The sequence below is a fragment of the Varanus komodoensis genome, unplaced genomic scaffold (genome assembly GCF_004798865.1).
Source record: "Varanus komodoensis strain SLA01 unplaced genomic scaffold, ASM479886v1 scaffold26, whole genome shotgun sequence".
Taxonomy (NCBI): domain Eukaryota; kingdom Metazoa; phylum Chordata; class Lepidosauria; order Squamata; family Varanidae; genus Varanus; species Varanus komodoensis.
Window position 1 is genome coordinate 6,349,365 of NW_025335684.1, and position 26,393 is coordinate 6,375,757.

The 26,393-nt window shown below is 48.2% G+C and overlaps 1 protein-coding gene across 3 annotated transcripts in view; it reads left to right on the forward strand.

The window, feature by feature from the left end:
* Nucleotides 1–26,393, forward strand: part of PDGFA (platelet derived growth factor subunit A) — a 60,507-nt gene that overhangs the window by 980 nt on the left and 33,134 nt on the right. For all 3 annotated transcript variants that reach the window (XM_044433591.1, XM_044433592.1, XM_044433590.1), the window contains exon 2: nucleotides 2,319–2,415. In XM_044433591.1, the coding sequence (XP_044289526.1) occupies nucleotides 2,319–2,415 (97 nt within the window). The remainder of the gene's footprint in view (nucleotides 1–2,318; nucleotides 2,416–26,393) is intronic.

Here is a 26,393-nt window from a genome sequence, read left to right on the forward strand (position 1 = left end):
GGGGGGGCGAGCTCTTCCTCGCCCGCCGCTGCCCCCGCCCGGATATTTTCCTGTGCATTGCTCGGCATGGATTCGGCCTTCACCTTGGAAGTGGTGGTGGGCTGGGGGGGCGGGGGGGGGGGGGGGGGGGGGGGGGGGGGAGGAGAGCTGCTTCCACGCTGCTTCGCCCGGCTCCAGAGCCCGAAGTGTTGGCGGAGGGGGTGGCAGAGAGCAACCCGCTTGTCATGTCGGGATGCAAACCGGCCGCATTCGAATTAAGACCGTGCGCAGCGCGTCGCCGCCCGCCCTGTCATTTAGGATGCTGCTGCGGCTTTTGCTCATATTCTCCCCTCCACACCCTTCTCCCCGGATCCCCGCCGCCGCCTGCTTTGCGCTCAGACGGCGTTACACGCGTGTCGATCTGCGACCGTCGGAACGCGCCACTCCGCCGCCCCGTCCTTGCAGGAACGGGGTTGCAAATGCAGCTCTCGGCCGGCGCGACGGCTGCCTGGCGAAAACGCGGGGGGGGGGGGCCCACACACGATTTAATTGCTCGATTTCCTGTTAATGAGAAACTAGCTCGAAACTGCTAAAATAGAATAAGGAAGCAATTAGGAGCGTGGCTTTCTAATTGATCTGCGTTTGACATTCCGGAGGGGAAGGACATGGACTCCCCCCCCCCCCCCCCGTAACTCACTTTGTAAGCTTAACAAGACAGAGAAATATATACATTTTTAATGTACGTATATAGGATTCCCATTGTATGTCTCCCGGGAAGCATGCCCCGTTGTATTCAGTGGGGTTTCTCTTCCCATCTACTGGGCCCCCCGGAGTAACTGCTATGCAGGATAGTGGCCTTATGGGGTGGAACTGGTGCTCAGAGCCTGTTCCAGCTAAACCTGAATCCTGCCCCCCCCCCGTCTAAAAACTTTCCTAAACCCACCGCAGAACCCCCCCTCCCCCCCCCCCCCCCCCCCCACCCACCAGCTCCTCTTCCCCGTTCCAAACGGCAAGATCATTACAGGTGGCCATTTCTGGGGGAAAAGATTTGTGGGAATTAAATGGCCAATGGGGATGGGAAGCCTTATTTTTACGGCTCGGCAGACGGCCCTGCCTGCCCGCGCTAGGATGCGTCAGTCCTGGACGTGCCCTCTCTGGCGTGCTTCCAACGTGAGAAACCTGTAGAATTGTATTAGTTCTGGAGAGAACATCCCCCTCCGCCCCCCTCCCTGCCACACCCCCAAAATAGATTTTGGGGAAGGGGAGGAGAGGTTAGGAAGTTAAGGGTGAAGCTGACATCATAAAGTCTTGTCAGTCTGAAACTTAACATCTTTCCGAGTTTTTTGCTGCTGAGAAAAAATTGCATTGCATGGGGACCGAAAACTTGCACTCGATCCCAATACCTGCTGTTAAACTATGTGTATACTTTAAAAACGGGTGGTGGGGGAGTCAGTCCTCAGGCACAAGGCAGAAAGTTCTTGCCCCCCCCCCCCCCCATTCCCCTGTTCATGTTTACACAGCTCTGCTGAGATCAGGGGACTTACTCCCAGGTAAGGATGTGTCGGTGCCCACCTCTTTTGAAGGAATCTGGTGGCTACCAGCCCGGGCACATTTCAGGTAGACCCCCTCCCTCATGCGGTTGATTCTTCTATTTTGGGGTGGGCCCAGGGGCACCCCCCACATGCAGCCTGACCCCTGGGTGTTGCTCCCCAGAAGTGATCATGGTGAATCTTGCATGGGACTCGTGGCCAGGTGCAGCGTAAGCCTTGGTCCAGGCTTCAGCTATTCAACAAGTCAGCCTTGCTGGATTCCATGGGCTTTATTACCAAGGATTTCTGCCTTCATAGCAGCATCTCTTCCCCGCCCTCGCTTAACAGCCTTGACCAACTGTTGGGCTGCTCAGAAGTCTGGGGAACTGAGGAAGGAAGGCTTCCTGGGTGGAAATTGCAGATCCCGTATTTTTATGAATCCTCCCCTTAATAAGACGAGAGCAGGTGAGGCTATTGAAATGGAACTGGAAAATTTCTGAGCATAAGTGAGCCTCTGCAAGGTATAATACAGGGAGCGGGCAGTCTGAGGATTTGTGTTAGTGCCTTGGATGCAGGCTCAAGATGTATTATTTTTTAATTGCCCTCTTTTGCTTTTATTTAGCAGTTTGCGGTGGAGGGGAGGGGTTGGGAGCCATGCGGTGCTTTTTCCAGCCCCATGAAGCAGCCTCAGAGGATCTGCTGGGAAGGTGATTTTGGAGTGAGAAGAGAGTGACTGTCTGGTTTTGTCTGTCTGTCTGTCCATCTCTCTCTCTCTCTCTCTTTTTCTCAAAAATAATCGTGATAAAAAAGGAAGCGGAGGTTCCCCAAGAGGTGATCGAGAGACTGGCTCACAGCGAGATTCACAGCATCCGTGACTTGCAGCGCCTCCTGGAGATTGACTCCGTAGGTAAATTATTCCCATGCTTTTCTATTTTCAACAAATAAAATTGAACTGTACTCATGGCTCTTTAAAAGGGAAAGAAAGATGTTAAAAGGGAGCAGCCCAAAGCCCTGCGGAAGTGTGTGTGTTTGGGGAGACCAAGACCTCTTTCCACAGTCCAGTCTGTGGGGCCCACCAGGGTGGTCTGAATGCCACTCCTCATTCAGTTCTGCTTCTGGGTATGAAGATGCTCTTAACCCCAAAGGCCAGCAAGGAACAGTGTCAGGCAGTTTTGCAGCTGTGAGAATATAATGTTGTCTTTCGAGCAGGGAAGCAGCCTTCATGCCCGTTGAGTTTGCTGTTTGAAGATCTGGCAGTGTGTGTATTTTAAAGCAGCATTCCCCAACCTGGTGGCCTTCAGAAGCAATTGGACCACAACTCCCAGAATTCCCATCTAGCAGGACCATCAGCTGGGAATTCTGGGTGTTGCAACTTAATGTGCCAGGCTGTTCCTGGGATGGAAGAAATTTTCGCTTCTCCTGGCTCTTGAACTTTTATTCCTCTCCCTCCCACAGTGGTCCAATGGAAGTTTTTGGAAAGCTCCCAGAAAGCTTTCCTCTTGCTGCTGGAGCTGCTTTTGAAATGTTGGTAAAATAGCAATGGTGTTTCCTGTAGAATATAATTCTTTATGTGATATGCCATAGCAGGCATTTGACTAATTACATTTCAAGTTAGTCCCTTAGAGTAGTCTTTCACAGACGGTTTCTTATAATTCTTCATGGATTTTAAAATCCTCAGGTCTTTTTGTGCCTCTATCAGAGGCAAACTTGGTGGGATCCTGAGGCCGGGCCTTCTTGGTGGTTGCCCCCTGGCTCTGGATTGCTCTGTGCGGCACCATCTTGATTGTCCTGCTGGCAGGCCAATGCTTACTTCCTCAGGCAGCTTCTTGGCTGTTGAATAATTTTGTTTGCTGACCTAGGTGTGAACTGTGGGTGCTGGTTAATCCTGATTTAATTCGAATAGGTATGTTCTGAAGAACTTGCGCTTTGATTGCTGGCTGTGTGGCATTTTATCTGTTTTAATTTAATTTTTTTGGTGAGGCGCCTTGAGCAGTATTTTTAGATGAAAGGTGCCGTATCAGTAGAAAGAACCAATGAGATAAATAATATCCCTGTTTTTCAGAGTGGAAACTATGTCTGGTAACTAGGGACCCTCAGAGCATTTGGACTGGACTGCTTTAGTGCAGATTCTCGTTTGCATGTTTATCTCCTTGATTTTTCTTAGTGAAAGTCAGGCTTCTGTCCTATGCACCCTTACCCTGGAGTAAGTCCCGTTGAATTGAAGGGGGGTTATTTCTGTGTTGTTGTGTACAGGATCACACTGTTGACATACCTGGTGCCTGCCAGATAAATGGTTTGTTTAGAATCCAAGGATCTGAGTTGAAGTAATACAGAGGTTGCTTCTGCAGGTTTAGATTGCTGGTGTCTCCGTTCACACGTGCAGTTGTGCCCCTGGATGTTACTGTCCTTCAGTGAAAGAACATGTATTTGAGAACAGCTGAATTTTAGATGCACAACCAAACCTTGGAGTGTGTGTGTGTGTGTGTGTGTGTGTGTGTGTGTTTGAGAGAGAGAGAGAGAGAGAGAGAGAGAGAGAGAGAGAGAGAGAGAGTTCTTTAAATATAGAACTGAGATATTTGTGTGCAAAGGCCTTCTAGCTGGCTTCTCTTAGGAGATTATCTGTTTTTCAGAATACAACAGCTTCATAAAATAGACATGGCAGCTTTGATATATTTTCATATTTTAAGCCCTTCAGCCTTCCCAGTAAAGCTACTGAGACATGGATCTTTATAGATGCATGTGACTTTCTATTTCTGTGATCTTCACATTTTTCCAGGATGTAGCCAAGAAGAATTCCCACCGTATTGCCTATAATTTATGCCACTGTGCTGTTATCTTTCAGAGCCACTGCCTCGGGGTCATTTATTAAAAAAAATCCAAGTCATGTTTATGAATGAAGTCATGTCCCTACAAGATGGTGGTTTTTGTTTTGATTTGTTTAAGTGAAAGGGAAAATAAACACCTCCCTTTTGACTTTAACCAGAAAGCCTTCCCCAGTGAACTTCAAAACAATCAGCATTCACAAGTTAAAAAAAATAGCCCAAGGTTATTTTCTGCATCCTTAGGCCTGCAAATGCTTGGAAGGACGAACGTGCAATTTACTAATATTTCTGTATTCCAGCAGACCAAAGCTGTTATTAAATTTGATCTCAGACAGTTGTCAGCACTGAATCCAAGCATATTTATGATGGAGCACTGAGCTGGGAGTGATTGCTTGGTTTATTTTGCAAAAATATGAAGAAAGAAACTCACTTCTTAAAAAAGAAAGAAAGAAATCAAACCAAGGGAAGTCTCTACCCATCTTGCCTCCCTGAGCCAAGAATCTGGCAAGTTGTTGCTTGGGTTGTTAATAGCAGAGCTGCTTCATTTAAACAAAGACTACATAGTAGTTATGTTTTTTCAAAAAAGAAAAGGGAAAGATGACTTGCAGGGGCCCTTTGAAAGTTGAACTTGAGAGCTGAAGCACTCACATAGTTCTCCCTGAAGGAGTACTTGGATTCTGTAGGTCAGCTGCGAAGGAAGTGGATGTGGGTTTGCTGCCCAAAAGCACAATCCACAAGCTTGCTTTTCCCTGTGCAAAGCTTCATTTCCACAGAGCTGCAAAAAGCACAGAAACGGGCAGTCACATGATCAAGTGGTTTTCTGCAGGCAGGGGTAGGGGGAAGCCCCAGAAAATTTAGGGGATCAAACGACTGCTAAGGGAAGCTGTGTCAGAGGTTTGTAAAATTCTGCATGGTGTGACAAAGGTAAATAGAGATATCTGTATGCCTTTTTTCACTAATGATGCTGATGTCGATGTTATGTTCCATTCATATCCCACCCTTTTGACATCATAAGCTTGCGGTGATGTATATGATTTACGCCACTGCTTTATTCTTACACAATAGCCCTGTGAGGTGGGTGAGAATGAAGAATGATTGGTTTGGGGTCAACCAGTGAGTTTCATGACCAAATTTGGGTTCCTCTTGGCCTGGTTTAAATTCCACTCCAGTCTTCTCCAATCTGCTAGACGTCAGATGCTAGACGTCAGCACGTAATCCCTGACCATTGGCGCTCTTAATGATCAGGAAGAAAGCCTCTGACTTCACATCCCTAAGTTATATTTCTTGCATGGTTGCCCAGAGGAAATTCTCCTTCTACATAGGCAACCATGCAGACCTTTTACATGTCTGGATAGATGGAGTGGATTGAAAATACTTTAAAAGGTGTGGATGAACCCTAAACTGCCACCTTTCCAATGGGCTTGAAACATCCCTTCTGCCTTTTGCTGCTACCTTACCTCTCTCTGCTTTCCTTTGTTCCCTTTCGAGCGCTTAACCGTTCCCCTTGAAATGGAAGGATCCTGCAAGCGCCATGCTACAATCGCAGCGAGCGTTCTGCTGGTTCTCTTGCAGAGAGCATCAAGTGGAGCTTGCTCTCCTGATGCGTTTCCCAGCAAAACCGTTGCACAATTTTGGGCTAGCCAGTGGGGGCTGGTGGCTCGTGTCGGTGAGGCAGTGTATCCACTCAGAGCTGTGGTCTGACCTTTAAAGGAGCTGTCCATGGTGCTGAAAGGAACCCAAACAGGGTTCAGGAGGATGGCGGCATCCCCGGCCGCATTTGTTGTGGTTCTTGGCAGGGTGATGAAACCTGCAGCTACTTAGAAAACCCAGCCTCATCTGGGGGGTGGGGGGGACACGAAATTATTCTGGGTCCTGCCCTGTGGTCTTGCTGACGGCTTATGCTGCATCCAAAGGGTTGCCCAGCACTTCCCTTCTCCCCCTCTGCAGTGCTATGTCTGAACATGTTCTTCTGGCTGGGCTGTATCACTCCTCACACCCTGAGCCTGATTTTGTAAGCCTCCACGGAGCGCAGCCGCCGAGCGAAGAGGAAAGCCTCACCCACGGTGGGCACTGCACCCGGCCCCTGTAGGGAGTGTGGTGGCATCCCACTGTGAGCCCCGGCGACTGGGCTGCAGTGACACCCAGACAGGCCCCTCTGGCGTGCCAGTGCTTTGGCTTCCTGATCCCGTGCGCTTCTCGGATGGTCCTCCACGCTGTGATGCCGCCTCAGCAAAGCACCGAAGGGCCAAGTGTTTGGGGCAGGCAGGAGGTGTGCCTTTTGCCGGGAGGATCAATGCGCACGTGTCCTTGCAACGCTCCCGGCCAAAGCGCCACCTTCCAAATTCAGGAGATGCGTGCCGTGTGCTGACAGCTGGGCTGGGACCTTCAGAAGCCTTCTTGAGGTGCCGGGTGGGATTCTGTCATTGGTGGCCAGGATCCAAAGCCCCAAATCCAATGTGACCGGAAGTGTAGCAATCCCCAGAGGGACTCCTGGCTCCTTGTCCCTTTAAACTTCAGATCGCCCCATGGAAGCAGGCAGCCCACTTCGGAAAGGAAAGTCTCCCATTTTGAGACTGCAGTTTGCTGTGTGGCTGTGATAGGGTGGCCTCCTTTAGGGAGGACAGTCCTCTGCTTCAGAGCGCTGGTAGAGGACTGACCTGTACTTAAAAATTGCCCTCTGTCAGATCACTTCTCTGGGGAGAGAACCCCGAGAAGGGAGAACAGTGGCACCTTCCAAGTTGCCCGTCCATGGTCAGTACCTGGACAGGTGACAGAACCACCATGCAGGAAGCCTGGTCAGTCTTCTCTGCTGCAGTGAGATGACCTGGATTTCTATTGAACTAAGAGTTGCTGTTCCTGCATTTGCACCTGTGCACATAAACATGCATTGATGGGTCTTATGACGATGGCTGTCCTGTTGATGGACGAGGCCTTTATTCGTCTCCTTTTGGTGATGAGTCGGTTGACCTGCTGAACGATGCAGGGCGCGCGGTTGAGAAGCGCAAGCCCCACGCTGCCTGGTGCATCCGGCTATGACTGGCCGTCTTGGCCTTCTTCCACGTGGCTTGGGCCCTGAAGTGATGGACGTGTGTGCTCAGGGCTCCAGGAAGGGATGTACCTGGACCGTCTGGGGCTTTTGTGGCCACAGGCAGGTCAGGAGAGGCAAGCCTTGCATTTTCTGGGCACCGTTTAATGGCCAGTGGCACTGAACACACGCCACCCGTGGCGTTCTCATGCATGCGCTGAGTCTGAGTTGGTGGGAGATGGATTCTCATGCTGCATTTCGAAGGGCCATTGCTTCTCCCTAGCTTACTAGGCTGGGAGCTAAGGTCATCACCTCCAGGGCCCTTGACAAGGGAAGTGAGGTGGATGGCTACTAAGAAGAAGGCCTTGTTTGTTGTGGGCCCGATTGAGGACTGAATTTCTCCGGGAAATTCACCTGGAGCGCTCTTTCCGACACCAGCTTCACACCCTCTATTTCCCCAGGCACAGTCTTACGGTTTCTGTCGTTTCCCACCCTTTACTGCATTTCAAATCTTTTCGGTGCCTCAGGACTTCCTGTCTTTTATATGTGGTTTTTATGTGGTTTTAAACTTATATAGTGTATTTTGTGTTGTATGTTATGATTTTAATTGTTGTGAGCCACGGGTGGGCTTCAGCTTTGGGGTTCTATAAAAATGCAATCAATCATCAATCATTCAATGAAGTGGCAGTACAATTGATGGTTCCTTCTTGGAAAATTAGAAATCACAACCCAGCATCATCTGGCGTCCTATGACAGAAAAATAAATAACAGTCCAACACCTGTTTTTCTGACCTTGCTTTCTCATTTTAAAAATGGGCAAATTGTTCTCTTGTGGTCTGGTACTGTGTAAGGCCAGAGAAAGTCCTGTTTACATTTGACATGTTTTGGCACTGGGTGTCTATCACAGAATCAGGCCTGAGGAACTCAGTCCTCAGTTTGGATAAGAAACAGATCTCTTAAGTCACACTCTGTCATGCTGACTTCCAGGGTTTTGAACACGATACTTTGGAAGGCATTATGAGGAAAGCTATGGCAAATCTAGACAGCATACTAAAAAGCAGAGACATCACCCTGCCAACAAAAGTGCGTCTAGTCAAGGCTGTGGTTTTCCCAGTTGCAATGTATGGCTGTGAAAGCTGGACCATAAGGAAGGCTGAGCACCAAAGGATTGAGGCCTTTGAATTGTGGTGCTGGAGGAGACTCCTGCGAGTCCCTTGGACTGCAAGGAGATCAAACCAGTCATTCCTAGAGGAGATCAACCCTGACTACTCTTTAGAAGGCCAGATCCTGAAGATGAAACTCCAATACTTTGGCCACCTAATGAGAAGGAAGGACTCCCTGGAGAAGAGCCTAATGCTGGGAACAGTTGACGGGAAAAGGAGAAGGGGATGGCAGAGAATGAGGTGGCTGGATGGATTCACTGAAGCAGTTGGCGTGAGCTTAGGTGGACTCCGGGGGATGATGGAGGACAGGAAGTCCTGGAGGAATGTTGTCCATGGGGTCGCGATGGTTCGGACACGACTTCGCGACTAACAACAAACTGTTACAGCTTTCATTGAGATGGACGTCTTCAGGTTAGTTGATTGCTCCATGATGGAGGTGAAGAAGGGTGACTGGAGATGCATATCTGTGTCTCATAATGAAATTTAGGGATGCTCGCCAGAAGAAATGGGAACCACAACATGCCCTGAGAAACAAGACGGAGGTGCCAGGCAGCACGTGGAAAACTTGGGATTTTCCGAAGCCAGCAGCAAAAGGGCATCTCCGTCCCCCAGAGAGTGCCCAGAAATTAGAGCATGTTGCATGCCAGTCTCCCAACAAAAATGCAAGGATGGGTGGAGCTGGGATGGAATGGAGTGTGCTGGATAAGGGCATAAGACCGGTTGGTATATACGGCAACATTTTGTTGCTGGGCCCACTTTTCTAAGTATTTAAGGTACTGGGTTAACATCCAGTTGAAGTAGCAGAAATGGCATAGCCCCAAACATTCTGTTAGATCCCATTGCTTAAATCTTGCAAGTCGGCCAAATAGGGAAGGTTTAAATACTTCCAGAAGATGCACAGGACTCACCCATATCAGCACCGGCATCGTTTCCTCTGCCCACATGGATGCTCGTTCTGGGTACGGGGAGAGGACGACTCTTTCTGTCATGCTGGAGGCAGCTTGCCACGGTTGTTCCACAGATGCAAAGCACGTTGCAGTCATGCCGAGGGGAATAGGCACATGTGAATGTGAGCCCTGGCTTTGGGCCTTCAGGGGTTCTCAGTTTTTAAAAACTGTGATATCCAAAGTGCAATTCTCTCAGCTCCCTCTGCTTCTCTTGCCCCCCTTCCTGGGCAAAAGGAGTTAGGCAGGTTTCCAAGCAGCTGAGACTCTTGTTGGTTCTGAATGGGTCCCCCCCACCCAAAGGCAACTTACAGTGTTCGGGGGACGTGGGAGCCCTCCCCGTGGTCTGCCCCATCCAGTGCTGTTGAGAACGGCTCTCCAGGCCTTCAGGCAAGGAGCTTCCTTGCCCGATGTGGGGATGGCATGGATTGAACCTGGAACCTTCCCCGTGTAAAGGACGGCGTTCCCCTAATGAGCTCCCCTAAGTTCTCAGCCTTGGGCTTTATATATTCATTGATATACATTCCATTTCTCCCCTGAGCTCCACACAGTGTTGGGTGTAAAAAGGATGTCGGCCTCGGGCAGATGTTCCCATGGACTTCTGGCTGCATCTCAGACCATTTTTTGGAATTGGAAAGTGAAATTGGTTACAGTGGAACTGGGGAGGATGGGCCAGGTCAAGATTCTGAGATGGAGGAGGTGAAGGTGATGACCTTGAGGCCAGGTGGAGAGGAGGTGGGCCTGCCTTCAGAAAGCGCCCCCAAGGGGATGGGGCCCAGGCACGTTCCTGAGGAGAGTTCCTGGAGGTACACACTAGATTGGCTTCAACAAACCTCTCTGTGCATGCTCAGACACCTGTTGTGGGTGCTTTGTACTTGGGAGGAACAGAGAAAGTTTACAAGGAGAACAGCCTCTGGCTTCCGTCAGCATGAAGGAGGAACTTGGCCTCGTGGCTTTTGGTATTCATAGCCATGTCCTCATTGTATCTTCTCAACAACCTGCGGGCCTGAGAGTTGGTCATTGCCTGAGTCAGCCCGTGAGTTTCATGGCAGATGGATCTGAAGTCAGCTTTCCTGGCCTAGAACTAGCCTGTTGCTCTAACCACTGTACACCATATATCATCTGTCTTGCACTTTCAATGTGGCATAAACATTAATTAATTAAAGCATTAATTCTCACAAGGGTACCCTTATCTTGCCTTAAGGATCACGGTGAAGCACAAAGAAGGGTTGAACCTCTCAAGGACATGAGACCTAAATCCTTTTGGGTGTCCACGTGTTACATTTAGAATCAGGACGATTGTCATAAGTGTAGATTAATGGGCTTTTTAAGCGGTACCAAACCTCCTGCGGTTTTAGCGGGAAATTGTCTTCCTGCAGCTGAGCTGAACTTTCAGGCTGGTTCTCACAAGAAAATGCATCACGCAATCGTTCAACCCAGCGGGCGACCTGCTGCCGCTGAAAAGTGTCTGCGTCTGAGCTGATACTGCGTGATAAAGAAAATCATTCTGCCCGCAGGGATTAATTTGAGATATCATATACCCCTCGCATCTCCCTCTGGAGCACGCACTCACACACGGAGCACTGAGTGATGAGTGCGCATGTACAGACGCCCCCCCCCCCGTCTCTCTTTGAAATGTAAAGCTAATGTGATCCTTGCCGATAAACACCGGGTCACACAGAAGGTTCGCCTGCATTATCCCTGGCGACCCGGAAAGTCGTGAGGCTGAAGTCATTCGATACACGCGGACAATGCTGTTTCTTTGGACCCGTGTGCCAAGGTCAAAGGAAATCGAGAAAGGGATGTGTGCAGCCTGCACAAATGAAAGTTTGGAGTCACTGCCTGGGTGACCCTCCACTGCCACCCCCCCAAAAAAACCCCGGTTGTGGAGGGAGAGTTATTTATCCAGGTTCTTATTTGGCCTCCCTTGGTCTGGACAGTTCTGCAGCTGCCCTCACAGAGGCGGCTTCATGGAGTCCTCTTGTCGCCCCTCCCTTCATCATCTCACTGAGATCCGAAATGGGAGTACCCTGCACGCAGGACCACTCCACGCTCTCGGGAGTCCCTTTCCTACGCTGAAGCAAATCCCCCGGTATAAGAATCTTGCCCTGTGCAAAATACACTTGGGTCTCCAGGCAGCTGCCCTTCAGTGTGTGAATCCGGATTTGGTCCATGCACGTGTGCCTGTGTGTTCCCATTTGGAGCATCCCTCAGATGAGGAGCTGCAGCTAGGAATGCCCCTGCTCAGAAGCACGGCCAGCGTCCAAGGTCAGCACGGTTGAGCACTCCCAAGCTGCTGTAGAGATGGAGGAGAAAGACATCCAAACCCAGCTCTTGACAGCATTCTGGTAGTTACCTCTGTGGTGCCTGGTCTGGGGTCTTTTTGGTACCCTCCTGCTTGTCTTTCCAGCTCTTTGGGATTCTACATGACACTTGTCTGTATCCAGCGCCTTCTAGCTCTTATCTGTGGTACTGATGTGGAGCAAAACTATTCGCTCTCCGGTCTGATGCACCATCTTTGAGTTGTTGCTTCTTCTACAGGTTTGGCTCAAGGAGAGGTTGGTGACCCCTATCTCAGAGGAGCTCCTTATCCGGAGCAGCTCTGGGACAGAGTTCAGCACCATGGATAGCTCTTGCACTGTTGGGAATGAAAGTTGCCCTGGATAAGGAGTCCCATGGAGTCACCAGCCGATTTGTGCGTGTGACAACTGTTGGCCAGGTTGGAGAAAGGTCTAGAGGTACCTCTGGTCTGATCCAGCAGGGATGCTCTTAGGTTGGTAGAGTCAGAAGGGACCCCAGAGAAAGTTCCGCTTTCCAGCCCTCCCTTCGGTGACGTCAGAGCGGCGAAGCTCATGGCTGTAAGTGATGCACGCACCTGCCAATGCGCATTGTGGCATAAGACTTGATGACACAAAGAGGCAATGCCATCATTAAGACTGGCGGGGCTGAGCAGGCGTGAAAGGAGAGGCTTGTTCATGCTGGGAGGGGGCGCATCCCGTGCTCCACGTGGAAGCCTCTTCCCTGTGCTTTACTTGGGTTGCACCTCAGAACCTGGAGTTCAAATCCTCATTGTTTAACTGATGGGGGAGCTCTGGCTAAGTAAGAAGGCAAAGAGGGGTGTGAATGGAGATCCCTGAGCCGATAGTGGATTTCAACTTGCGATGCTGTCAGCCATGCAGAATTTCATCGCCTGGGTATTTGCCAGAATAGAAGACATTCAAATCCCCCAGGAAATGTGTGTTCTCATTAGTTCCTGACCTTCCGAAAAGCAAGAGGTTTCGTCTGCTGCTTCTTCAAACATACATGCCAACAAACGACAACCGCAGCTGGTGCTTGTGAGCCGCAGTTGCTCGTAGGCAGGGATGCTCAAATCAGCAAAACTTGACCCCACCACAGTTCTCCGGATTCCTTCTCCAAGCTCCTTCTGACCCGAGTCCGTATTGGATTGCAGGTGCTGTTTATTCCTTAGTGCATGAAAATATGTGTGTGTTTTGTGCGCGTTTTCTCAGATTGCCATATCAGTTGTGGACCTCTTTGAATGGTAGGCATCCTTCTTCCATGGTTTAAAGCATATTTGGGTACATTTTTCAAATGGCAGGCCAAGGCCTTGCTTTTGCTCTGAGAATCAGGTTGCAAATTCAGAAATGTACGAACTTCGATGGCTGATTGTGTCAGTATCCATCCGTGTTCAGCCTGGAGGTTGCAAACTGGGTAAATCTTGATCTAGAATGATCTGAAACGAATTTATCCTACGTCCATACTGTTATGTTTGCTTGCATCCTTTTCAATTTCTTGAAATTTCTGGAAAGAGTTTCTTTCCATCAAAAAGGAAAGGAATTCTAAGCATAGATACACTATGCCAACGGGCCGTTAAAAGAAACACGCACAGCAATGGTGTTGCCCTTTTGGGGAGCGCTCTGTCCATGTTCAGAGGCATTGTGCAGTCACAAGCCTGATTATGTTCAAAAGATTGGAAATTCTAACTCAGTTGATCTGAACTAGCTCAGCTCCCTGCTCTGACATGCTTAAAAGATTTGGATGTCATTGGATTTTGTAGCAGACCGCACACATTTTTGTAGGGCAAATTCACTCTTAAGAGGTTTTTTCCTTCTTCTTCTAGCATTTCCTTATTAGCTCGATGCTGTAACCTGAGCAATGCTAAGCCGTTTGTTCTCCATTGCCATTTTTGGCATCCTAGTCACTCACAGAAATCATGCTGTTTTGCTCACCCATTCAGTTCTTTTCTGGTCTTCCAATTGGATTTCACCTGCATGAAATAACAATTTGTTACAGTCCCTGCCTTATTTAAACAGAGTCAAGATAGATAAGAAGTAGGCTGGGTAATTCCTCAAATGGGTAACCCCCACCTTCACATCTTTTGGGAGATCAGCTAGAAGTTCTACAGGGTTATATTTTAGACCCCGGTATCCTTTGCTTCCCTTTCTCATGAATCAGGAAGGGCCTGCTGCAAGCATGCTATTCTTTCTATTCAAGTCCCCAGCTCTGTAAAACCAAGTAAACATATCTTGCATTTCCTGTTGCGGTCATCCCTATTCTTTTTAGTAGATCAACCTTTCAGTGGCCCCGTGAGCTGGGATCAGTGCTCCTGTGAGCTCTTTAATGCCAGGACAGGAAGATGAGCAGATAAAACAGAGGGCTGCTTTCCGGGGCTTCCTGGATATTTGTGTTGCATGTAAGACTGAAGAATTCCGTGGGAATTTTGGAACCTTGAGACTTCCTATCTCTTGGAGGCCTTGTTTAGTCTTGGACCTGGCCTCCCTTTTGGTGTTTGCATCAAGCGGGTACAGCAGCTCCCTTTTTTTTTTTATTATCACTGGGGCTTATCAAATGTTTACTGCTGGTGTCTCTAGCCAGGTGTCTTCCAGATACTTTAGGAAGCGTTCCTGACCATTGGGCAAACTGGCTGGGGAATCCTAGAGGGGTCGGTTGACTTTTTGTCTTGCTTTGGAAGCTTCTTCAGCACTTGGGGTGCTTCCAGATGTTGGGTCCACCCAGCCAGGGCTGTTCTGATTCAGGTGGAGCAGCTGCATTGTTCTGAGACTTCTGCAATCCAAAGGATGGTTATAACCGATGGACAGCTCCTTTCTCCTTAGCCTCAACTCTGGGCGTGTGTTTTCTGTATGCTTCAGGTCAACCTTCTGGGGTCGGGTGAAGGGGTGATGTTTGAGTTCCCCAGGATTCTCAGAACATCTGTTCTCTGCTCCTCTCTCTTCAATTTGGCTTTGCCTCTGGGGCCACTGCTTGTTTGCAAAAGTGGGCAAAATGAATGGCCACTGAATTTGCATTTCAGAACTCAGAATTTGTGTTTCCAGAACTCTGAAAATGTTCCCCGTTCCCTCAAGTGTGAGCAGCTTAAACTCTGTGCAGTTTTGGGAAAGTTGTGCATTTTGTGTTTTGAAAAAGTTTTGCCTTTTGGGAAAGTTGTGCATTTTAAGCAAGTTGCTTCATATTTCATAGATGCTTTTTTTTGGCTGTGAAACGAAATTCAGGAATTTGTGATGTCTGTTTGAGTTCATGTTCAGGATGGCAAACTGGGCCCAATTTTGAATAATTTGCTAACTGAAGTGCAAACATCACACACCCATTCTTGAGCTCTCTGGGGCTTTGTGTATATTCAGTACAAGCCAATAATACGTGTGTTTGATGAAGAAGCAGGTAGGGAAATGCTGGATTAGGGAACTATTCATGGGCTGCACAGACATTTCTGTGGTGATGAGGACTGGATTGATCCATGCTGTCGTGCTGGCTGGAACTGGGTGAAAAGAGCAGTTTTGCTGGACTCTGCCGGCAGGGGCAGTGTGGCGTATTTCAGGAGTGGAACACCCCCAACTGGGGCTGGAAAGATCCCTGTCTGAGAGCCAGCAGAGCTGCTGCCTGTCCGTGTCGACTGTACTGGACCAGGTGGACAAGGGACTGCTTGGGTATAAGGGACCTTCTTCTGCGGAGTAAGCAGGCCAGTTGCCAGAAAAGCCTTTTGTGTCATCTTTGCTGAAATTTCAGCTCTGTTAAAGGAACACCTTTCATCCAAAGTATTGGAAACCCCAGACAGAAGGCACTAGCCTGGAGTCATGGGGAATACCAAAGGATGGGCAAGAAGGAAAGCGCAGCCCTATGGACCATTATACTCCAAGGTTGCAATCCTGTGCAATTTTAGACCGGTCTTTGTTTCTGTCTAAACTGGCCTAAGATTGCACCTTAGGAACAAATGATGTATTTATAGCCTAAGAAACCTAAAGAGTCACTGTGGTGAGGTGACACACAGAATAATGGACTTCAGACTGCAGAATAGGACTTGCTGGCAGAGTGGAACAAAGCGACACATCCAAACATTGTGTCCATCTGCCACATGGCGTGGAAGGAAAAGTCATCCAGAAAAGCAAAAGGCCTGGAATGGAACATACGCCGTTGGGTTGATTTGAGTTGGGACTACGGCACGGGGAGGGGAAAGGGTCAAGCACTCTGCGCGACAGTTTCGGTTAGGTTGACCTCCTCACACCATTGGCTCTAACTCTGTGGGAAAAGGTGGAAGGCATGGCTGGCAATTGAGGCAATACGCTTTGGAAAACGGAAAGGTTAAAGTGATGAGCTGATTGCTGGAGGGGAAGGATCGGATTGTAGGGAAGGAAGTGGATCAGTCAATGCATTCCGGCAATAGAAGACGGCCCAGGTCTCCTGAATGGCCATGTAATGGATCACGTCCAGCTGCAGAGATTCTGCAGCTCTGGCTTAAAAAGGGAAACGGGAGGAGGGTGTTTTGCTCAAGGTGTCATGCGGTTGCCCTGTGAAATAATATGCTTGTTTCTATTTTGACTGTCCAGGGTGGAAGCAACTTTCTGCCTCTTTGGTGTGTCCCAGCATCATCTCACTCAGGCTGATATCAAGTTCATTGCTAGTTTGCCTTTCCATCACACCTTTTTCCTCTTGCAAGGAACTAAGGTGGCTCACAGGGTCCTCCTTCGCTCCATATTATCCTAAAACAAGCCTATGAGGGAGGTTAGGTTGAGAGTCTGTGACTGGCCCAAAGGTAGTTTGCTTCATCAAGCAAACCCGGCGAGCTTCATCATGAGTGGAGACTAGAATCCGGATCTACTGAGTCTCAGTCCAATGCTCTCACCACTGCACTGCATTGCACTCAACTGGGAGAGTAGATTCAGCAATAAATGGAGAGCTTTGGGGTTGCAGCCTGGCAACCCCACTGGAAAATGGAAGATCCTGAATACTTTGGCTATAGGAAGAGTGAAAATGTGGAAGGGACCTAGCAGGTCATTCGGTCCGGCCCCCTGCTCAGGTCTCCCATCCAGATTCCAACCTGGCCCGACCCTGCTTAGCTTCCAAGAACAGGCAGGATCAGGCACTTCAGGCTATAGGAAAGCAGGCCTGCTTCCTGAGATACAAGAAACTACAGTTTACTGAGTCATCCCTCTGATCTGCCTTGCCTTTCGTCCTTGGCAGACACTTGCCTGATTTCAGACAATTGTACAATGTGTGTACAATTCTGGTTACCACACCTAAAGAGGACACCAGAGAGATGGAAAAATGCAGAGAAGGGTAACCAAAATGATCAAGGAACGGGAACAATTCCCTTATGAGGAACCGTTACAACATCTGGAATTATTTTGTTGGGAGAAAAGGTGAGTCAGGTGGACAGAAGTAGACCTGGTGTGGAGAAAGTGGAAAGGTAGACTTTTTTTCCTCCTTCGCTTCGTTCCAGAACTCCATTGGGTCATTCCAGGAAGCTGATGGCTGGGAGATTAAGGACAGAGAAAAGGACTGTGGAGTTGAACTAGGGCATTTGCTCTTACAAGGTGTCATGAGGGCCACCCACAAAGGAGGTGGCCATCAATGGTGCTAGTCCATATGCCTGTATGCTACCTCAAGCACTGAAGGCAGCATTGGAAGCCACAAGACAGCAGGGAGAGGTTTTTCACCTCTGTGTTTGTTGCATGGAATCTTGTGATGCATCTTAAGGATGCTTTATGAGTCTGACCTTCATCAAACCACATGCAAACTCTGTAGCCGTTCTTTGAATCTGGACTCTGAATCTCATGATGCAGTTCTCAGTGTAATCAAATATATAAAAATAATTTAAAGTACATATTTACAATATAACGATCAGGGACACATGCCTTTAGATGAAATGTGTTTGGAAATGCATCTTTTGGTGAGCTAATATGTACTTTCAGAAATATATGGTGAAATGTTTGCATATGAATTTTTGTGCAGTTTTAAAAGTGCACATTAATGCAAAAATATTTTGAGGTATTTGCACTCCACAGAAATGCTAGAATAAGTGCAGGGTGTCCAGCGTCTGGGAGAACTGGACTGCCAAATGGCTAGAATCTAGTATTCATCACGACTTGGAATAATCCTGTGTGACTCTCTAATCCAACATAGAATTCTACTACATGGCCTCGTCCAGAGCTGTGAGATCATAAATGGAGCAAAGACAGGTCTCATGCTGGCGAGGACGAACCTTATGTGTTATCAAAGCAATTCTTATGTTCTTAATGCTGAGAAATCTTCCTTTTAATGGTGAAGTCCAGAATATAATGGAAGCTCTGGACTGTGTGGTATGGCTTAAGACTCCAGTTTTGCAGAGCTGACTCCAAAAGGATTATTTGTGATTTTATGCTTGTAAACCCACACACATACACAAAACCTTTGGGAGACTTTTCCTTTCTACTAATTTCAGCCAGGCTCGTCCAGGCTTCAGCTGCTATAAATGGATTGTCAAAGGGGCTTTGGATTTGCATGTCTGACTATGTCGTTCTCCTTATAGAAAGGACATTACCAGTTTCACTTTTCTTGGGAGCAAAGAATCAGATCAAATCTATTTTTCTGGAGATGATTTATAGTGTATTGGAGTTACTGTGGAAGATAGTTTCACATAATCATACAAACCAGAATTTGTCGTAATGAATGCTCCTTCCATTGAGCCAAAATTTGGGAGCGTCTTTGAGTGAAAAAAGACCGTATTCTCCTCTTTGTGGCTCCCTGCAGCAAAAGAGGTGGCTAGATTTCGGGATCCTGGGAACGACTTTGGTTTTGCTCTAGAACCCTGAGATCCACCCACTGGAAGCTGATGCAACACACACACACACACTTAGAATTAAAGATTGTTGATCCCTAAGAAAAGGTTTTGGTGAGCAGAACCGAGAGCTGTTCAACAGACAGACCCTTACTTTCTTCATTCTGGCAGTATATTTGTGGCTAGGGAGGGAATTCCGGTTTTTCCTACTGTTGGACATCTGAAATATTTCCTGATCTATTCCAGAAGTCCCAGAGATCTACCAAAAGATTCAGAGCTATCCACTGCTGTCCCCTCTCCAGCATCAGTGGGTAGAAGGTGGGTCTCCGTATCCCCTGGAGTTTCTATCCCAGAAGCCTTTTCCTGGCCAAGGTCAGGCTTATTGTGGGTGACTATTTCGAGGCTGCTGGGTACATTCTCCCCTCACTGGGCTTGTTTTGGGGGTTTTTCCCCTCTGTGACTTTCGTACTTACGCAAAACCAAATGATCTAAAAATATTGACCGTCTGCCTGGAAGATTTAAACAAGTTGGCCATCGTTTGATAGTATTTGACTGGTCAGATGGTGTGTCCAGTTTCTGACCATGCAGTTCTACTTAGAAGGAAGCAGACGTGTGGTCAGTGTACACCCTCCATTTCTTGAATGGGAACTCCAGCCAGCTGCTGTGCTCCAACCTGGCTCTGTTCAGTTTTCTGTGCCATATGCTCTTTTTAAATACTTGGAGACTGAATCCAATGCATGAGATCCACGTGAGCATAGCAATTCATAGAATCAGAGAAGAGTAGAGTCGGAAGGGGCCAGGAGGCCATCGGGTCCAACCCCCTGCTCTTGCAGGGGACCACGTTGCACCGTCTCATTCAGATGAAGGTCCAGGTGCTTTCTGAATGTCTCCAGCGAGGGAGAACCTGCAGCTTCCCCAGGTAATAGGTTCCATTGTTGCACTGCTCTGACAGTGAGGAAATTCTTCCTGGTGTCTAGTCTAAATCTGGCTTCCTACGTCTGTTATTCCGTGTCCTGCACTCTGGAATGAGTGAGAAAAGACCTTGTCCTTCATCTTTGTGGCAGCCTTTGAGTGTGATCTTTGCAGAGTGCTATCCTCAGTCTTCTCTTCCTGAGTCTGAACAGGCTCAGTTCTCTCAATCTTTTCTTACAGGGCTTCGCCTCCAGCCCCTGAATCATCCTTGTTGACTTGATGAATTAGGATGTTGCGCTTGATTGACTACCGATTGAGTAGGGCTGCAAACATGAATCACTAGAGACCTTGGCTGAAGCCCTAATCAGTTCAGTTCTAGGAGTCTTTATAATCACTTGGGCTGAAGATGGGACACCTGATTCTTTATGAGGCTGCTTGGGTTTGTATTCGTCTTTCACCTTATGTAAGGACGGTGGAGAATTTTGTTTGTTTTTGGATAAGAACTTACTGCAAATCCAGTCATTCCTCTGTAAATTGGAAGGAAAGAACTGCAGATGTATAAAACTTGCATGTGGGTGAAGGTAGCGCTGAGCTCTTCATCCAGGTGGGACTTTGAGTGTTTCTTAGTCCTGAAAAGCTCAAAGCTGCATTCTGATGTATTCCACACTGATTGCGGTGTTGAAGTAAGGTTGGAGCCTCATTTTCCTAACAAGCTTTGCTCTTTCAGGAGCTATGTGGCAGGCAGATATTCAACGCTCTTTTCCATGCTGAGAAAAGCCCAACTTATTGAATTTGGCTGGTGCAGATGGGTGGGAATATTTTGAGGTTTATTTTTTGATAAGATCTGATGACAGTTTGCAAATTTCATAATAAATGGGACAGAGAGAACTTGAGATTAAAAAATAAATCACATGTGGGAGAAAACAGAACTGACAGATTTGTTCATGCCTAGCTTATGCTGTTCTTTAAATTGCCATGTGGAATAATAGTTCTGCTGCTGGGGAATAGTGATGGCTGCTTATTGAATGAGTTGAATGGGCTCTGAGAGATTGTCTTCTCCCACACGAGTCCCTCTTGGTTTTAAGATCTTCCAGGGATGCCCAATTTTCAGTCCTGCTGCCACCAGAGATGCGTTTGGTGGGAACACGAGACAGACCTCCTTGGTGGTTACTCATGGGCTGTGGAGCTCCCAGAAGGAGCTGTTGGTTGTCCTGGTTGCAGGGAAATACTATTACTACTACTTCTGGAAATAATGTTCAGGCAGGGCTTTGGCGTGAATGGTGGTCTGTGGCTGATTTTTTTTTTTTAAACGATTGGGTCCTGTTTATTTTTATCTTTTCCTCTTTCGCTATGCTTGTCATGTGTTTGGTTTTATCATCATTTCAGTCTTGGTTTTGTTATCCTTGAGCACCATTTGGGGGTTGAAAGATGGGTCATAAATCACATGAATGCATAAATAAGGTTGTGTGTTTCATTTAACTCGTGATTCATCCAGTGCCACTGTGGGATTGTGGCCTTACTTTGAGTAGACCCCTTAAAATGAACAGGGCTTGTGTTCCCGTCGCACGGCTTGCTGTCTTGTCTCCGGCTGCTCACGATCATCCGAAGGCATCTTCCTCCTGCAAACAAGCCACATACTCTTTCTCCTTGCAGTTTTCTGCCAGACTCCCTGCATGAGTCTTCCTTCCGTCAAAGTCCTCCTCAAATCCCACCTTTTCCAGGAAACTTTTAGTGTTCAGACTCCACTCCAAGACAAGGGAGACACACTTGAACCAAATGCATCCTTCTCCTCTGTTTACCATGGCCGGCATTCCCATTCTCTCTCTGGCCTCCCCTTTGGAAGGGTTCCCAGATGCATCAGGAACTGCATTTCTATCCTAGAATCCCACCAGTGAGTCCTGGGAAAGAGGAGGTGGATTTCTCTCCTGCAGTGGAGGGCTGGACACGTTCCAGTGGAGCAAAGCTCAGGGGACCAAGATTGAGGTTGGAGGCCAGGAAGTACTTCCTGACGGTTAGGACCCCCAGGGTGTGGAATGGGCTTTCACGGGAGGTGGTCGAGGCCCCATCGGTGAGAGTGTTCAAGGATAGGCTGGACATGCACATGGTGGGCATGTCATGAGTGGAGCCAGGGTCAGACTAGATGGCCTGGGAGACCCCTTCTGACTCGCTCTGTTTCTGTGCTTTGCCATCACCAGCTGGAGTGTCCTCGGGCCAGTGGCCCTCTTCCTTGGGACTCTGCTTTCTCACCCCGTGGTTCCCCAGGGCTCTTGCTCCTTATCGCTTTCCCGGCATGGGCACTGCTGGCTTGCTTGGCAGGCCGAAGCCGGGGAACAAGGGGGCTGCAGCGGCTGCTCCTTCGCACCTGGGCCAGGTGAGGGAAGCAAGGAGCAGGCTGCCCTGGGGACGGGCCAGAGCGACAGGGGGCTCTTGTTCTCACAGCCCAGCCATGCAGTGACCGGCCCTAGGACAGGAGCGGGCCACCTCCTGCTCTTCTGGTGTTTTCGACTACAAGTCCCAAGATGCTTGCTCATGGACTTTGCTGGCTGGGGCTGATGAAGGTTGTAGTCTGAAAGAGAGCCTCTGTGCTGTTGTTGGTTAAGCGAGCGGGACCTGGGACTCAGGCGATCTGGAAGCCATGGAGCCAACTGACAAGCTTTAGGGGACGAAGATGGATTTGGGCCTGGGACTTCCCATTCCTCATGCAAGATTCCATTCCGCGATTTTGGATTGCAAGCCGCCAAGGCTTGGGACGGTCCTCTTGCCTTTGCAAAGTGCTTTTCGTGATGATGGGGCCACATAAATGATCATGGCAATTGTTTTATGTTTAAGAGAAATAAATGTGGAGTGATTAATCAAAGCTCTTTGTAGCAATAGACAGCCTTAAAGTGGTGAGACTCGCCCCAAGAATACAGACAAGTAGCAGCCTGGCAAAAATTGCACGGCTGACGGTTGCCTGTCAGTTGACAGCAAAACCACAATTATTATTTTTGTTTTTAAATCCAAGGAGGAGGACGAATGCCTCCCCAGAGGGCATGTAGTACCTTTGAAAGGTGCTGGAGGCACCTGGGCTGCGTCTATTCATCTTGCAGTGCACCTGAGGCATCCATGGATTTAATGACCCCGGGCTCTGCCTGCCCGGGTGTGATTTCTCTGAAAAATAAAAGGAGAGGGGTTGATTTATTTACAGAGCAGTCGGGTGTGAGCTTGACTGTTAACATAAGCCAGAAGTCAAACAGGTTGTGAGCCAGGCCTAATGTGGATGCCTTGGGAAATATGTGAGCAATAGGCTAGGAGCGGAAAGGACTGGGCAGGGGAGTTTAAGAAAGCAGAAAGCTGCAGAAGACAGGAGATCATTACATGCCTTTTTAACTAGTGGAGTGTAATTGATTTATTTCCTCCCTCCCTCCTGTCTTCTCCTTCTCCTTCACCTCCATTTATTCCTTCCCCTTCTCATTCTCTCTCTTTTGGTCTGCAACCCGCTTGTGATTTTGAATGCATGTTATCCATTATCCTAGAATGCAGTTGCATGAACTTTAAAGCAAGGGAGGGTTGTGGGAACACAGCGTGATTTGGGTAGGGTTTGGGAAGGGCTGCAGCTGACGCTCCTATCTTTTCATCGAGAAGAAAGGAAGGCAAACAACTCATCCACCTGTTAGGGGCTTGGACAGGAAGTGGGTTTTTATCTACAGGGAGATGGATGGGGGTTAAACACAGGGAGGATTCTGTGCTTATGAGGCCAGGCTGCACTGGAAGAAGCTGCTTTAAGAAGTTCTTCCCTTGAAGGTCACTTCTGCCCTGCATTTACCCAGGCCTGATTTATGTGGAATGAGATGGTAGAATTCTGTGCTGGACTATACCACCTTGATTTTTTAAAATGCAGCTTTGTAATAAAATACCCCCTTCCCCCCGAAAAAAGACAAAAAGCACATGCCTTTGCCCATGTTGTCTTAGGATTTGCATTTCTTTTTTTTCAAAACTTGAATTCCTCCACCTGTATCCTGAATGGGCACGGTGCATTCTGCCACTGCTGGACTGTACCACATCCAGCACTTGAAACCTGCCTGCCACTGGTCGACTTCCTATCCAAGAGCCCCAGAAAGCAGCCAGGGAGCCCCAACATTCTCTGGGACTCAGTTTGGTGTGTTGTGTCTTTTCTGACCCCAAAGTTTAGCCTGCAGAAAGTCACTGATTTAATTCCCGGTGTCGCTGCTTGGAAAGCCACCTGTTAGAGGAGAACATATGGATCTAATGTAGGGGTGTTCCTAGACAGGTAAAAGATTTGTGGACCAGGTCTACAGGACACAAAGTTGCATCTGTTGATTTAGAAATCATTTCTAGAATTTATTTAAATGTCACAAGAGGCAACACCAGTCCATGAATTTCTTATCTGAATCTTTCCAGATAAAATAATTCCTTCAATTAAATGTGTCCTTTGCCCTTCCTGACCCCAAACCAATGGGCAACTCCCTCTGCCCTCCCAAGTTAATTACCCTAATTTGGAGTGGAAGGTTTTGCAGCATCCAGGAGGGGGAATTAACCTTTCGTTCTCGAGTTGAGGGTACTGTTACACTCATCCTGCTTGTAGGTTTCCCACCTTGAACCCTTGGCTTAATCCAGCATTGCTCCTCTGAAGTTCTTATCTCCCTTTCAAAATTGATCCCCTGGGGCAATTCAACAGAGCAAAAATCCTTTCCATCGTGGAACAGAGCCAGAGCCCTGGAAAAGAGATTGAGGGTCACCACCCCAGGAACCAAGGGCTCGATGGACAAATGAACTGCCCTGGTACAAGCTGCTTGGCAGTTCCAAATCTTTTTTCTGCATTCCTCCATTGCGTCTCCATTCTCCCCTGCAGAGGAAGGCAGGATGTGCTCCAACAGAGCAAAGCTCAGGGAACCCAGCTCCATTTGGATGCCGGGAAGCACTTCCTGACAGTCAGGACCCTGAGGGTATGGAATGGGCTTCCACGAGAGGTTGTTGAGGCCCCATCGGTGCGGGTGTTCAAGGATAGCATGGACGTCCACATGGTGGGCATGTCATGAGCAGAGCCGGCTGGAACCGGGGGTCAGACTAGATGGCCCACGAGACCCCTTCCGACTCGCTCTGTTTCTATGTTTCTATACTTCCTCTGCAGTGCAGTTTTCTGGTGTTTTCCAGTATGTGTTGCAAAGGGCCGTGTCTAAGGATGCTTTGTAGAAGGCCGGCAGTTCATACAGGAGGAGGGGGGTGGCGTGGCTGTGGAAAGGCTGCATTCCACGACATCTGGGCTGGAGAGAGCTGCTCTAAAGACTGTTATTTTTTGATGTGGCAAACTTCTGAGGTGATGGTTTGATGCATCAGTTTCATGGGGGTTTCTTGTGGAAAGGTCATATAATTCCTGTATTATGACCTTTATATCTTTACCTTTTCCTCCTTCAAGGAATCCTTGGTGGCTTATACCCTTGTCTTCTAATCCATTTATCTTTCCAACAATCTTGTGAGCTCCTTTTTTGAGAAGAAATCTAAATGATGATGATATTGATATTAATACTAATAATCTCCCATCCTTCCGGCAAGGAAGATGGAATATGTGGTTCTCCCCTTTTTGCAATTTTTGGAAATATTCACAGCTTTCTGCACATACAGTTGCTTTTGGAATTGCACCCCTGCACGAGGGCACACTTCCACCTCCAAGTCTGCCTTTGCACACGTGGTAGGAAATGGCTAGTTTTTGGCATGCTTACAACCCCCCCCCCCCTTAAAATAAAAACTTCTCTTGCTCAAGAGGACACATGAAGCAAATCTCCAGAGAATATGTTCAGAAAAATGACGACCATTTCCTGGGAAATTTGTGAATGGGGCCTGACACTGCACCGGAATGTGGAAGGGTGTCAGACAAGGGTGGGAATTACTTCAGATCAAGTTTAACCATGTTGCTCTCCAAGCACCTGATCCTAGAGCAGAGACGAATGCTTCATTTAACCTACTTTTGGGCAGGAGTTTAGAGAACCTGGATGATCTGAACTTCTCCCAGACACCCATCTCTGGGTTTTGTCCTTAAATCTTAGGGATTTCTGTCATAGGGCTCAGCCGGTTGTGTGGTTTTTCGGCTCTTGCTGTGAAATATCCCATTGGAAAGGGCATTCTGCAGACCCGAACACGGACGAGGGCTGTGAACGCAGAGGGATCTAGCTAGTTTCCCTGCCCATTCTTCTCCCCAACCCCTTAATTTTGTTTTGCAGTATATACTGTCAAAGCACCGCTTTGCAGCCTCTTCCCGTAACAAAGCCAAACTCCTCCACCGGTTTGCCGCTGTCTTCTGATAAGCGGAATGCCAAGATTTCTCTCTCTGCCTTTTCTCATGGCCCTTTAACCCATGTGGTTGGATTATTTAGGAAACGGGACATGTTTGGATACCGTCCCAGGCTCTGCAGTTGTTTCAGATGCCACTCTGAAAGGTTAAGGTTCTCCGTAAAGGATTTGTTCTGCAACAGAGAGGCTGAAAAGGAAAACCCAACGGGTTGCTGCTTGTTCTCAAATTATTTGAGCTTTTTTGGGGGGGAAATGCCAGAGAAGAAAGAGTTTATAGAAGCAGCATTGTTACTGTGTGCCAAGAGAGCTGCAATCATCATGTTTTATTTTTAAAGCATCTCAGGAAGATACAAGCTATGATAATTAAACATTACCAGGCCCTGTCTGCCCCTGGGCTTTTGCTCTTAATGTCAGCGGTGCTCTGCTGAAGGCTCGCTCTGCTCAAGTGCCCCTTCCAAGGAGCGAAATATGGTCCCTGCAGCAAACCTGGGAGCGAGGTCCAATGAGAGATGGTGCCTGGATCCAGCAAATGCAACAGCTCACACTCTGTGCATGGTGTGAGGATGAGGAGGAGGTGAAGGTCGCCTCTGCTGCTCTTCTTGGCTTGCATAGGATGGGCGCAGGCCTCTGAGTTTGGGGGCTTAGGATCATCCAAATAAGGTTGCTCCCCAAATTTTCTAGC